The sequence below is a fragment of the Mesoplodon densirostris genome, chromosome 2 (assembly GCF_025265405.1).
Source record: "Mesoplodon densirostris isolate mMesDen1 chromosome 2, mMesDen1 primary haplotype, whole genome shotgun sequence".
Classification (NCBI taxonomy): Eukaryota; Metazoa; Chordata; class Mammalia; order Artiodactyla; family Ziphiidae; genus Mesoplodon; species Mesoplodon densirostris.
Window position 1 is genome coordinate 19,696,113 of NC_082662.1, and position 14,015 is coordinate 19,710,127.

General features: G+C 44.0%; 1 protein-coding gene across 1 annotated transcript in view; it reads right to left on the minus strand.

The window, feature by feature from the left end:
• Nucleotides 1-12,559: 12,559 nt before the first annotated feature.
• MYOM3 (myomesin 3) overlaps nucleotides 12,560-14,015 on the minus strand; it is a 45,408-nt gene continuing 43,952 nt past the window's right edge. The window contains exon 36 of the mRNA XM_060080843.1: nucleotides 12,560-13,385. Coding sequence (XP_059936826.1) covers nucleotides 13,125-13,385 — 261 coding nt within the window. The 3' untranslated portion in view covers nucleotides 12,560-13,124. The remainder of the gene's footprint in view (nucleotides 13,386-14,015) is intronic.

Sequence of the window (14,015 nt, forward strand, 5' to 3'; positions counted from 1 at the left end):
GGCTGGAAGGTAACACCCACCCTTCAGCTTTACACTTCGCCGATGCATATAGGATGACAAGAAGTTGCTTAAACTTTTGCCAAACTACACTCTTATTTCACGCTCCTTGGAATTGTAATATGTCAATCTTTGGGGAAATCCTGAGTGGCAGGGGGAGGAGGGAATGGAGAGATGAAGGAAAAGGAAGCAGGGACTGTTAATAATAGACTTTAAATAAGTTTCAAACCAACAAGTTATGATTAAGTGCCCACTGTGTGCTTGCTACAGTGCAGTGAGACTGAGGCTGGGGGACAGAGAGGTGATAATTTACTGTTGTTCTATCCTCAAGGAGTTTATGACCAAGATGGGGCAGATAGAACTCCTGGCTGAGAAATTCCCACAAGACAAAGATGTTAGTAAGTGCCGAGAGATTTGCTGGTACAAACTTAGACTGTCAGCGTGGAAGGGCTCATTGAAATAATCTGATCTAGTCCCTCATTTTAGAGAGGAGAAACTGAGGCTCAGAGAGGGTGAGTGGTTTGCTTAAGACCACACAGCTAGCTGATGTCAAAGCTAGGACTTGAACTCAGGTTTCCTGACTTCTCCACCAGTGTTTTTTCTATTGATCCACAGATGTCTCTGTTGATTGAACAGTCTAACTTGGCTCTGTCCAATAGATAGATAAAATTCTGTAACATGAACCATATATAGAATTTTAAAAATTTCTAATAGTCACACTGAGAAAACAAAAAGAAACAGGTGAGATTAATTCTAATAAGATTGTATTTAACTCAGTATATCTGGAATATTATGACTTCATCATGTAGTCAATATAAAAATTATTAATGAGCTATTTCATATTTTTCTCATTGTACTAAGTCTTAGAAATTGGTGTATATTTTATACTTCAGCACATTTCAGTTTGGACCGGCCACATTTCAAGGGTTCACTGGTCACATGTGGTTGGTGGCTGCTGAATTGACCAGGGCCAGCTAGCTCTTTGAATTGAATGATTTATGTGCCAGATGTTCAGGGGAAATCTTGAAGAATGCTAAAGGTGTCATACAGACATCATGGTTTACAGTCAAAAGAGTCTTAGAGTTGGCAGCCTGGGCTTTGAATCTTGGTTCAACCATTTACTAACTGTGTAGTTTCTGGCAAATCAACTAACCTCCTTGATCTTCCTTTGGTTTACATCTACCAAAGGACAGTTGTAGAGATCAGTTGAGCAGAATATAAAAAATATATTTATGAATTATATGTAAATATATATGGATGTATATATGTACATGTATGTATGTATGTATGAAAATGATTTGCTAGTATAGCATCTGGTACTCAAAGTATTATTCTTATTTCCTGAGAATACAAATGATTTGGAAATATTGTCATGTGCTGAGCACCAGATGGGTGAGACAACTTTATTAAACATGCTTAGTATCCTGTGAGATTGGTACAAAAGCAAGTGGGAAGCCACTAAAGATGTCACAGGATGTTAGAGCTGGGAAAGCCAGCTCATCTGGTCAAAGTCAGGAGGAGCAAATCTTGCTGAGCTGCCAGTCCCTTTGCCCATGGGGCCCAACCCCAGCTGACAGCTGCTGGAGAGATCTGAGCTCTTTGGCCAGCAAGCTGCATGCTTTTGTAATCTGCTCTGTTAACATATTCACTTCAATTTCGGATTCGGAATTAAATAGGCAAAGGCTCTGCTGGAAGCTGAATTGCCTCACAACCCAGCTCCAACCAATCCTTTGAGAAGGGAGAGGCTCACAATCACCTGTGTAGGTAGGCACACTTGTTTTCATCACTTGGCAGATGAAAAAACTGAATTTTGGAAAGGTGAAGTGATTGGACCAAGATAAGTGAGCTGAGATTTGAACCCACATAGCCCGCCCCCTGAGGCTGCTTTAGGGACTAGAGATTGTTATTGGAAAAATACCAAGTAAACTAAATGCTGTTAATTGCCTTCCCATCTTCAGAAAGCAATCTGGAATCTACCACTTGAAATGGTTCTGTTTTTAGTTCTTCTACTGGTCACCCTACACCTCTAAAGATAGATTTGTGTGGTTACTTCTCAATGCATTGATTTTAGACATTTCTACTGACTTCTCGTTGTGGGTTATACAACCTCCAACCTCTTCCTGTTCTCATTTTTTTTTTAACATCTTTATTGGAGTATAATTGCTTTACAATGTTGTGTTAGTTTCTGCTATATAACAAAGTTTGGATACATTATGTGCCTTTGAGCTTCATAAACATCTTTTCTGTCAACTTTCCACAGTTATCTTTTGATCTCCAAGAAACAGAGTTTACATATTTATCATTATGTAAATAGAGCCAAGTAATGTGCTAGGATGGCATTTTCTTCTCTGCTCATTCAATGCCATTCAAGGAGAATGTCCCCAGAGTCAATTTCAAATAGATTCTTCTTTAATACACATCACTGATTGTTTAAAATCATGACATATTTTATTTTTGAATTACGTCTTTCCCATACAATTCCTCTCCCTCTCCTGGCATTTCTGAGCCTCGAAGTTGGGAGAAGCTAATAAAAATTGCTAATCTTTTTTGAGCAACTGCCACATGCTGGGCACATTACAGAGTGCTTTACACATAATAATTAATTTAATCCTTATAACTACCCAAAGAGGAAAGTACAAGAGTATCCCCATTTTATGGACGAGGAAATTGAACCACAGAGAGGTTAGGTGGTGGAGTTGGGGTTTAATGCAGACCGTGCCTGGTGCCCATGTCCACATGCTTAACTACTATACTCTTCTCAAAAGGGACAGGAGTCATCTTCACCACATTCCTAATCCATTCTAGCTCCCTACTCACTCTGTGTATTGCTCCCCTGTTCTAATTTAGATCTGTTTCTTTACATTTTGACCACGTCTTTCTTGTCCAACTATTAAAGTTTATTTTAAATGGGCATGTTTGAAGGGCCATTATTTTGCCTTCCACATCTGTGGAAGAGGTCCATGCAGGTCCTGGAAGTGAGTTGGGACCATTTGGCCAGAGAGTTCTGGGTGCTGGGTATTGCATGCATAGTTTGGAAAGGGGAGATGTCGCAGACTGTGTTACCATGTTCCCTTGGTTCCAAAGACTCCTTGGCCCATGGAGAGGGGTGCAGCCAGCAGAGGGTCACAGTGCCCACTAAAGCATGGGGCCCAGAGAAGAAGACCCTCTGGCCTGGGTCTAAGGCCAATACTGTTTTCTCCAAGTGGTTTTTGTTTTATTTTATTTATTTATTTTTATTTTTGGCTGTGTTGGGTCTTTGTTGCTGCGCTCGGGCTTTCTCTAGTTGCGGTGATTGGCGGCTACTCTTCGTTGTGGTGCTCGGGCTTCTCATTGCAGTGGCTTCTCTTGTTGTGGCACACGGGCTTAGTTGCTCGGAGTTGCTTGGAGGGAAGTCCCTCCAAGTGGCTTTTAACAGCTTTTGAAAGTAAACTCATCCTCAAAGCTCAGTGATTTGCTACCACTGAGATGATTCAAAAAAATGTAACGAGTTCTGACTGTCCGGTTGTGGGCAACCACGTAAGGGTCAAACCTGCCGGACAGTCTCTGGAGTGCCAAGGCAAAGGGTGCCCAACCCTATCCAAAATCTGATCAGAGGCAGATGCCAGAAATCACTGAGGCATTTCCCAGGAGGAAGGGATGCTCTGAGCAGCACATCCTCTTGGCCATGGGGACTCCTCACCTAGAAGGGGCTACTGAATATTGAAGCCAAGAGAGTAAGTCACAATGAGTTCCAATTACAGTATGCCCAAGTAAGCTCCAGCTGGACTGATCCTCCTGCAGACTGCAGATATTAACCTCTGGACAAAACATAAAAAGATTAAAAAATTTTTTTAAATAAAAAATAAACTAGGGCTTCCCTGGTGGCACAGTGGTTGACAGTCTGCCTGCCAATGCAGGGGACACGGGTTCGTGCCCCAGTCCGGGAAGATCCCACATACCGCGGAGCAGCTGGGCCCGTGAGCCATGGCCACTGAGCCTGTGCGTCCGGAGCCTGTGCTCCGCAACGGGAGAGGCCACAACAGTGAGAGGCCTGCGTACTGCAAAAAAAAAAACAAACAAACAAACAAAAAAAAAAACTAAAAATCTTACCTGAAGCACTGGAGAATAAACAAAGGCAGACAGATTCCAGAGAGGAGTCAACACCTGGAGGAAGGGAATGGCACAGGATGAGTTTCTCATTTTTTAAATGCCTTTCAGTATACTGCAGTCAGCACCATTTGAGGTGTTCAGTAGAACACCTGCAGTATTTCTGGCCTGAAAACTCAGAGGACAGAGTTGAGGGCAATCATAGCCCCTGGAAAGTGAGGCGGAAATCCTGGAAAGGTGAGAGTCAGAGGGAAGACTTCTTTATAAACTCTGTACAAATCTCTGGCCAGCCTCTAAATTACACATACATAGGACAGACTACAAGCAGATCAGCTAAGGATAAAAGAAGTGAACTGACGTTTGAGCAGCTTGCCGAAAGACAGTGTTTATATTTTTAGTCCAACCAAGTTAATTACCTGACAAAATGAGCACAAAAATCAACACTCTGTAGTGGAAATATAACATAATCCAGGGTCTTCATAACATAATATTCAAAACGAAATCCAGAGTTATTTGACATGCAAAGAAAAGGAAGATGTGATCCTTTTTCAAGAGAAAAGACAGTCAAAAGAGACTGACCCTGAGGTGACTGGTTAATGATTTTAAAGTAGCTATTATAGCTGTGCTTTTTGCTGTAAAGGAAGGTATGCTCATAATGAAGGAAAAGATAGGAAAAACTTGATAGAGAAATAGAAACTATAAAAAAAGAACCAAATGGAAATTCCAAAACTGTAAAATTCAATATCTGAAATTTAAAAAGGCATTGGGTAGGCTTAAGTCTCAAAGGATCATGAAGTGAGGGTGTTAGGTAACATTGATGAGTGAATTACAAAAGCAAAATAAACAGGATCTTGGAACCAGGAAAACAGAATAAGGAGAGGCTAGTTCAGCAGAAACAGGGTGCATATCTGTGGTAACTTAAAACATTCAAAAAAAATTTTTTTCTCTCCTCTGTTTAAAATATAATGCAAGTTTATAGAGATTTTTTTTTTTAAATTTTTTTTAATTTTATTTATTTATTTATTTATTTTTGGCTGTGTTGGGTCTTCGTTTCTGTGTGAGGGCTTTCTCTAGTTGCAGCGAGCGGGGGCCACTCTTCATCGCGGTGCGCGGGCCTCTCACTGTCGCGGCCTCTCTTGTTGCGGAGCACAGGCTCCAGGTGCGCAGGCTCAGTAGCTGTGGCTCACGGGCCCAGCCGCTCCGCGGCATGTGGGATCTTCCCGGACCAGGGCTCGAACCTGTGTCCCCTGCATTGACAGGCAGATTCTCAACCACTGCGCCACCAGGGAAGCCCAAGTTTATAGAGATTTTGAAAATGCAGATGAGAAAAGAAACATCAATTATAATCCCACCACTAGAGAATTCACTGTCAATATTTTGATGTTTACCTTCTAGTCTTCTAAAATATATACAATTTTAATTTTCATTAAATAAGTTTATACTTTATATACTGTTTGAAATTTGCCTTTCGATTTTTAAAAAAATTGATTTAAGTTAATTTATTTATTTTTGGCTGCTTTGAGTCTTCGTTGCTGCCCACAGGCTTTCTCTAGTTGAGGTGAGTGGGGGCTCTCTTTGTTGAGGTTCTTGGGCTTCTCATTGTGGTGGCTTCTCTTGTTGCAAAGCATGGACTCTAGGTGGGTGGGCTTCAGTAGTTGTAGCACATGGGCTTCAGTAGTTGTGGCCCGTGGGCTCTAGAGTGCAGGCTTAGTAGTTGTGGCACACAGGTTTAGTTGCTCTGCTGCATGTGGGATCTTCCCAGAGCACGGCTCAAACCCATGTCCCCTGCGTTTGCAGGCGGATTCTTTTTTTTTTTCTTCATGTCAAACAAGCTTTTATTTTCAATGTGAACAATACTGTCAAATTTATCTGTAAAAGGTAAGAATAAAGTCAGATGTCAGTTAATATCATTTTGGGATGTTGAACTTTGAAACAACATTTGTATTGTGGGCTAATGAAAACTAGAATATCCGTGAAAAACAAATTCTTCTTTTCTTTTGCTGTCCACTTCTTTTTATACCTTCCAACTGTATTTTCCAGAGCTGCCCTCTGCTGAGACCATATCCAGTTTGGATCCTTCTTCTGGTTTTTCATTTCCATCCTCTTTCTCTTCATCAGAGTTTTCATACTGATGTTCACTCTCTTCTTTAGTGTCAAATGATAGGGACTTTGGCATCACAAGGTGGTGGAAAACATTTCCCAATTTAAAATCAGCAGCAGAATCTAGTTCTCTGCCCTCAGGAGGATCTTCCAGCATCTGTTTCCCTTTCTCTTCCGGCTCCCTGGGCTCCCAAGAGCAGCGCCTGACCACCGCATGGCCGGCGTGGGGCCGGGCCAGGACACCGCAGGCAGATTCTTAACCACTGCGCCACCAGGGAAGCCCTGCCTTTTGATTTTTAAAACCTATCCTGTACATCTTTCCATGCCTCTAAATATTTTTTTGCATCATTTTTGATGATAGCATACCAGTCATGATATGATTGGATTGCAATTGTATATTAAGCATATTAGCCTTATGTTTTCCATAGAGATCACAAATATTTTTCTCATTTGGTTTTTGCTATTTAGCTTTATGGTGAGCCTCTCCTTTCATCAGTTGGCCATGGTTCAATAAAAACCAGTCACCATCTTTCTGGGTGGCCATTTGAGAAATGGTATTTCCCATGTGGGCAGGGCTCATGTCTATTTCAGTCATCATTGTATCGCCAGGATCTAGCATAGTGCCTGGAGTGAAATAGCTACTCAATAAATATGTGTTGGATGATTGACTAACTTCTGATTTGTGTCCCTGAGGGGAAGGCCAGGGTACAATCAATTAGTTCCCTTTCACTCCTGCCATGTAGCTAGTCTGCTTTTGACCCAGTAATTCATGTCCTTTGACTCAGTAATTCCTCTTCTAGAATCTACACAAGAGAATTTTTCAGAGATGCAAGCAAAGATTTATATATGAGTATGTTCATCCCAGGCTCATTTACTAGTGAAAAATTGGAAACTATTTCTGGGAACATGGAAATGATATAAGTTACATGATAGATAAACACTAACATAGGGTTTTGGAATGCTTTTTGGTGATGTGAGAAAATTTGTATGATGTCATATCATAGGAAAAAAACTCAGAATGTAAAATTATATGTAAGACTTCTCAGTTCTGTTAAGACTGGTAGGAAATACATCAAAAAAATGTTAACAAGTGGTGTGTGAATTGGGAATGCTTTTAGCTCAAAAGATCGGAAAACCTGACTTATGGTGCCTTAAGCATAGAGGGATTTATTTTTCTTTCATAAGTTGTCTGGGGGTCTGAAGGCCTGGCATCAGCAGCATGGTGATGTTGGGCTGGCATCTCTGCAATCTGCTTTTTATGGTCACAAGATGGCTGCCCAGCTCCAGGTACCATGTCCACATTTGAGGCAGGAAGGAGGAAAGGGGGTAGTCTGGTGCCTGCAGTGTCTGTCCCTTCTATTGAGAACATGAGCCTACCAAAGAGCCCCAGCAGATTTCTGTTTATGTCTCTCTGACCAGAACTGTGTCCTGTGGCTGCCCCCAGCTACAAGGGAGCCTGGGAAAGTGAATATTTTGCTTTCCAGTCTTGAGAGTGGAGGTGGCAATGGGGAAGGGCTGGGAATATCTGTTAGGCTAGTTAATAAACAGTGTCTTCCATTGTATTTATTTCTGGTTGGAGGGTTTATGGATATATATATATATATATATATATATATATATATATATATATATATATTTGTGTGTGTGTGTGTGTGTGTGTGTGTGTGGTACGCGGACCTCTCACTGTTGTGGCCTCTCCCGTTGCAGAGCTCAGGCTCCGGATGCGCAGGCTCAGCGGCCATGGCTCATGGGCCCAGGCGCTCCGCGGCATGTGGGATCTTCCCGGACCAGGGTACAAACCCATGTCCCCTGCATCGGCAGGCGGACTCTCAACCACTGCGCCACCAGGGAAGCCCTATGGATATATTTTTAAAAAATTTTATTGAAGTATAGTTGACTTACAATGTTGTGTTAATTTCTGCTGTACAGAAAAGTGATTCGGTTATACATGTCTATATTATTTTTCACATTCTTTTCCATTATGGTTTATCACAGGATATTGAATATAGTTCCTTGTGCTATACAGCGGGACCTTGTTGTTCATCCATCCTATATATAATAGTTTCTGTCTGCTAATCCCAAACTCCCAATCCTTCCCTCCCCTCCCTGGCAACCACAAGTCTGTTCAGCTTATGGATATTTTTACTTTTCTTCTTGGTTCTTTTCTGTCTCGTCCAATTTTTCTACAGCAACCATTTATCACTTCTATCATTGGAAGAATACAACAGATGCTACTTTAAAAATCCCTTCTGAGGTTTGTGGACTCCTGTCTCTGTAAGTGTCTGTACTGTCATCAGTCAAAAAAGTGCAGAAGGAACTGTTGAATTCTGTGGGAGCTGGATTAGCCCATCTATCTTCCCCAGCAACTGAGACTACAGGGAATGGGTGGGTGGGGAAATCTGCCATTTATTTCCATCCTCTCAGGCACCACGCTAGTTACTCGGCAAGCATCCCCTCATTTAATTCTCACAGCAGCCCTCCTTTACAGACGAGACACAGGAACTTTAAATTACTTAATTAAGACACACACACCAAGGAAAGCAAAGCTGGATCTCAGATTATAGCACCAAGCTGTAAATCTGTATGTTCCTGCCACATAGTAAGCTCAGCAAACTTGTGCTGAATGAATACAGAGTCAACGAATCAATTGGATGTATAATGTTTTTTTAAACTACAGCCATGACTTGATAATTATTTCTTGTAGAACATCTCTGTTCCCATTAATTTTAATTAGTGTGATTGAAAAATAGCAGGCTGTATACATTGCCTGCCAGAGAGGAACCCTGTGCTCACTCGCCTGTAACTAATGTCCTTGACTAATTGCTGGATAAGTAACTCATATGACTCCAGATGAAAAGACTGCCAAGGGTTTGTCTCCCTTGGAGTCTTTAAATATTTTTATTATGAAAAAAATTCCAAACACATGCAAAAGTAGAGAGCATGGTAACCATATACCCATCACCAGCTTCAAGAATCAACAATGTTTTGCTAACTTTTTCATTTATTTCTCTTTATTTATTTATCTTCCTCTTACTTTTTTTCCTTTTTTTAAACTGGAGTATTTTCAAGCAAACCCAAAGTCTCATTTCGCCATGAACATTTCTATAATTGGAATGAAAAGGCTTTTGTGTGGCCCCGTGTTTCTCTTTCTTTAGATCTGCTATAGCACAGGAAGCGGTGATATAAAAGTCGGCCCAGGGGCACAAGGGTTTCTGGGAGGCCCAGGAGAGGAGGGGCACATTCCTCACAGGCTGTGCAATATGTTTTGCTCTCAACCCAGGGCACTTCTTGGCTGAAACTCCTCCCGCCTCAGAATTGAAACTTTTCTCAAATGCTGAAAATAAACTATCTGGCTTCCTCTAGCTAGAGACATCTGGGAAGTGATGCTTCTGAAACTATTTTTGGCATGAAAATGTCACCCCGAGCTGCTGGAAGTGATTTGGAAGTTTTGAGGTATTGAAAGCATCTGATGAGCGGTGGCGGAGGCCGAGTGGGTAAAGGTTAATTATTACACAGGCCAGGCATTTCCCATCAGGGTTCTTATTCCTCATTCTCTCCCTCTTTTCGGCTCTCAATTCTTTAGGCCAAGGATGGCACTGGGGTTGGTATGTGAAAGGTGGCAGAACGGGTGTGGGGAGGGGCCACTGGTATGATAAAGGGGGAACACTGGCTGGCTGGCCTTCCTTCAGCCTGCACGCCCTGCCTGGCTCCCTGGAAGTCCAGTGTGCCAAGAGATCCACGGAGGGCTCCTGGAGAATGCCAGGACCATGTGTTCGCTGATGGGTTTCACCAGATAAGAGACAAAGTTTCTGACTTTCTGAGTCCCATGCAGGGTACCAGGGATCAGGCTGGACCAAGTGAGATGCTTCCCAGGATGAGCCAGTAAAGAATAACACAAGGAGTTGGGCTTCCCTGGTGGCGCAGTGGTTGAGAGTCCGCCTGCCAATGCAGGGGACACGGGTTTGTGCCCCGGTCCAGGAAGATCCCACATGCTGCGGAGCGCCTGGGCCCACGAGCCATGGCCGCTGAGCCTGCGCGCCCGGAGCCAGTGCTCTGCAACGGGAGAAGCCACAACAGTGAGAGGCCCGCATACCACAAAAAAAAAAAAAAAAGAATAACACAAGGAGCAAGTGGGAATTGTAAATATGGAAGAATCAGAGGGGTTCAGAAATTGGGATGCTGGAAGTGGCCCAGGCCAGGGGCAGGAGTGGAGGCCATTGGGAACAGGCTAAGGAGAGGAGAATAAAGTCAAGGCCAGTGGTTCAGGCTGCAGAGTGTGAAAGACGTGAAGCTGCGGAGTCTGGCTTTGTTGGATGACGGTGTGCTACCTCTACCTACCCTGGGCTCAGGAAATATAGATGAAGATGGGAAAGACCCCTGGGGAGGTGGCTGATTCATAACTCTGAGCTGGTTTGGCTCACAACACTTGGGACACCAAATGCGTGGGTTATTTTAACACCAACAACCAGTTCTCCAAATATCCAGACACCAACTGGGTGTCCTATAATTCAATTCAGTTTTGACACTAACCACCCAGAGGTAGAGTCAGACTCTACAGGTTGTCACCTGTACTTCTGACCAACTGGCAATAAGTCGAGGGTTCCCATGACTCCCTGCTCAGTCGATAATTTGCTGGAATGGTTCACAAAACTCAGGGAAACATTTTACTTACAGTTTCTGGTTTATTATGAAGGATACAAATGGACAGTCAGATGCATAGGTCCACAGAGCAAGGAGTCGGGGAGTGTGGAGGGAGCTCCCACGCCCTCTCTAAGTGCACCACGCTCCTGGCACCTTGATGTGTCCACAAACCCAGAAGCCCTTGGAGTCCTGTCACTTAGCAATTTTTAATGGAGCTTTCAGTACTTAGGCATGATTCATTAAATCATTGGCCACTGGTGATTAACTCAACCTCTAGTCTCTCTCCCCTCTCCAGAGGTAAGTGGAGGTGGCTGGGGGCAGAAAGTTCCAACCCTTTAGTCCTGCCTTGGTCTTTCTGGTGACCAGCTCCCATCCTGAAGCTATCAAAGGCCCCCCAGTCACCAGCCATCTTATTAGTATACAAAAGATGCTCTTTTCACCCTGGAGATCCGAAGGGTTTTAGGAGCTGTGTGTCCCAAGCCAAGAACAAAGACCAGATATAAATTTTTAAAATTTTATCACAATATCTTTTAGCAAGGTCCTTTCTCGCACCTGAGTGGCACTTGGGGTTTACTTGGGATTAAGTGGGAGGAGCTAAGACAGAGAACAGCGAAAGGTCTCAGGGACCTCCACCCCCACTGCCCCACCCTGGAGCTGCCCTGTCCACAGTCTTCCTAGGTAAGAGGTAGTGTCAGCTGAAAGGACCCTCAAAAATGACCTTTCAGACTTCTTGCTTTATAGATGGGAACTTGAGGCCCAGACAAAGGAAAAAAAAAAATGCCCAAGATCACACAGTGAGTGCTTGGCTTCAAGCCTGGGTGTGTTTGCCTCCAACACCTGCATAATCCTCCATACTCCTTCCCAGCCAGGGCACGGCAGGACACCTGGCCCCCTCGCCCCCCTCACTGAACACCTGGCCTGACTGCACCTGTAGCTGCTGTGGATATGTTACCCATCATGCCTTGATGCGTGTGTAGGTGGTAAATGTAGGAGTGATTTATTCTACCTTTAAATTCAGAAATCATTTCAGAAATCAGAGGTGGGTGTTTTGTTTTGGTGTTGGGAGTACAGATGAGTTTTATTTTCTCCTTCAACATTTTCAAGGTTTTCCAAAATTTTACAACAAACATCTCTAACTTTATAAACCCCACCCCTCCCAATCTGATTTTTAAAAAGAAGGAAACTGGAGGGTGGTGAAATGCCCAGCTCCGTACAGAGGTCCAGCAAGCAAGGCCAACCAGTATCTGTCCCGCCAGGCAGAGGCCCTGAGCTGGAAGTCCTGAAGGTCATCCAACTCTCCAGCCTGGCATCCAAGGTCACCCAGGCAGCATCACCCCCACGCCGCACCTTTGCTCTCACCATCCCCTGCTCCTGAAATCTCCTCCCATGACCATCACCAAATCCAACTTATTTTTTCAGGGCCCAACAACCAATTCTGCTAGTTTCATGAAGGTGTTTTAAAGCTCACCTTCCCTAATTGGGATGAACACCTCTCTCCCTCCTCTGACCACCAGTGGAACTTTATGTGGGCCTGTTTTATAATCCTGATCATCTGACTTGTCCTGGAGTCATTTGCAGCCAGGTCTGACTCTCCTCCTGGGCTGAGGTGTCCTTGGGGGCGGGGCCTGCATATTATGTATCTTTGTGCTCCCAATGCCATCCGCAGCCTGGCACACGCTAGACTTCAAATGAATGTTCGTTGAACGTAAGTGAATTGAAAATACAGTATCCAAAAGGAGGTATTGTGATAAATCCGTTTTTGGGGTGGGTACATCAACCTCGGAACTATTGTCATTTAGGGTTGAATTCTATGTGGTGGGGAGCTGTTGTGTTTAGCAGCATCCCTGGCTGCTACCTACTAGACGCCAGTGGACATCCCCAGTTGTGACAACCCAAAATTTGGACACTGCCAAATGTCCCCTGGGGGACAAAACTGCCTCCTGTTGAGAATCACTGGTGTATGGTTTCAAGGGGTTTTCATAAACAATCCGTAGGAGTAGGAATTCCCATTTGATAGATGAGAAAGGCAAGGCTCATGGAGAGTTTAGTGTTGAAACAGTTTTGCACGTAGGTCTCCCATTCCAAGTCCAGTGCTGATCCCGTTATCCTGGAGGCCTCCCAGAACCCCAGCAAGGTCTATGCTTCTCCACTTCGGTGTAGCTACTCCCCTCCCATGTCCCGGGTTCCACAATGTCCAATCCCCCCCGCCCCGCCTCTGTGGCTTGTGCCAGGCTGTGAGCCACTGGTTGACCCTCATAGTCCATGCAGACCAGACCTCAGGCTGTGCGTGAATCCGACCGTCACATCTTCAGCGCCTTGCCCTCCTCCCCGTGCTTGAACACACTGATGGTGACCTGGCCCGTCTCGGAGCCATACTTGTTCTTGACGAAGACACCGTAGCGCCCGCTGTCCTCACTGTTGACCCTCTCGATGGTGATGGTGACCTCCAACCCCTTCACCTCCATGTGGTAGCGGTCAAGGAAGGCAACGGGCTGATCATTCTTCAGCCAAGAGATTTCAGGGATAGGATCTCCTGAGACGATGCAGGTCAGGCACAGGGTCTGTTGGAAAGGACAGGAAGGGAACGCTCAGTCCACCCGCTTGGAATAACCCTTGGTAAATTGTGAAGGTTACAAACCTTCACACTCCCATGGAGCTCCCAGTACAAGCTGCTCCTTGAACATAAGTTCATTATGTGTGTTTTTTTGTGACCCATAAAGTAATAACAGTAAAGGGAGATGTTTTACTCTAACCCCACATCCTCCATTCTCAACATTTCTACAGGAACACTTAACTAGTTAGACTGTCAGGCCGTTATTAATTTAGCAATTACCTGCCCCAGAATGGCCTGGACTTCGCTTTATTGCTTTTTATTGTATATTTCATTATGATTTTACCATGCCAATAAGGCTAGATTGCTTTAACATAAAGATTTAAGAATTAAGTTTGAAAATTCTCAACAGAGCAATTCTTACTGCAGAGGCACTCTAGTGTAATGGCCAAACACTCAGGGTCTGGAGCTGGGCTGCCAGGCTGTGAATCTCAGCCCGGATCCTTTAACATAAAGATTTAAGAATTAAGTTTGAAAATTCTCAACAGAGCAATTCTTACTGCAGAGGCACTCTAGTGTAATGGCCAAACACTCAGGGTCTGGAGCTGGGCTGCCAGGCTGTGAATCTCAGCCCGGCTCC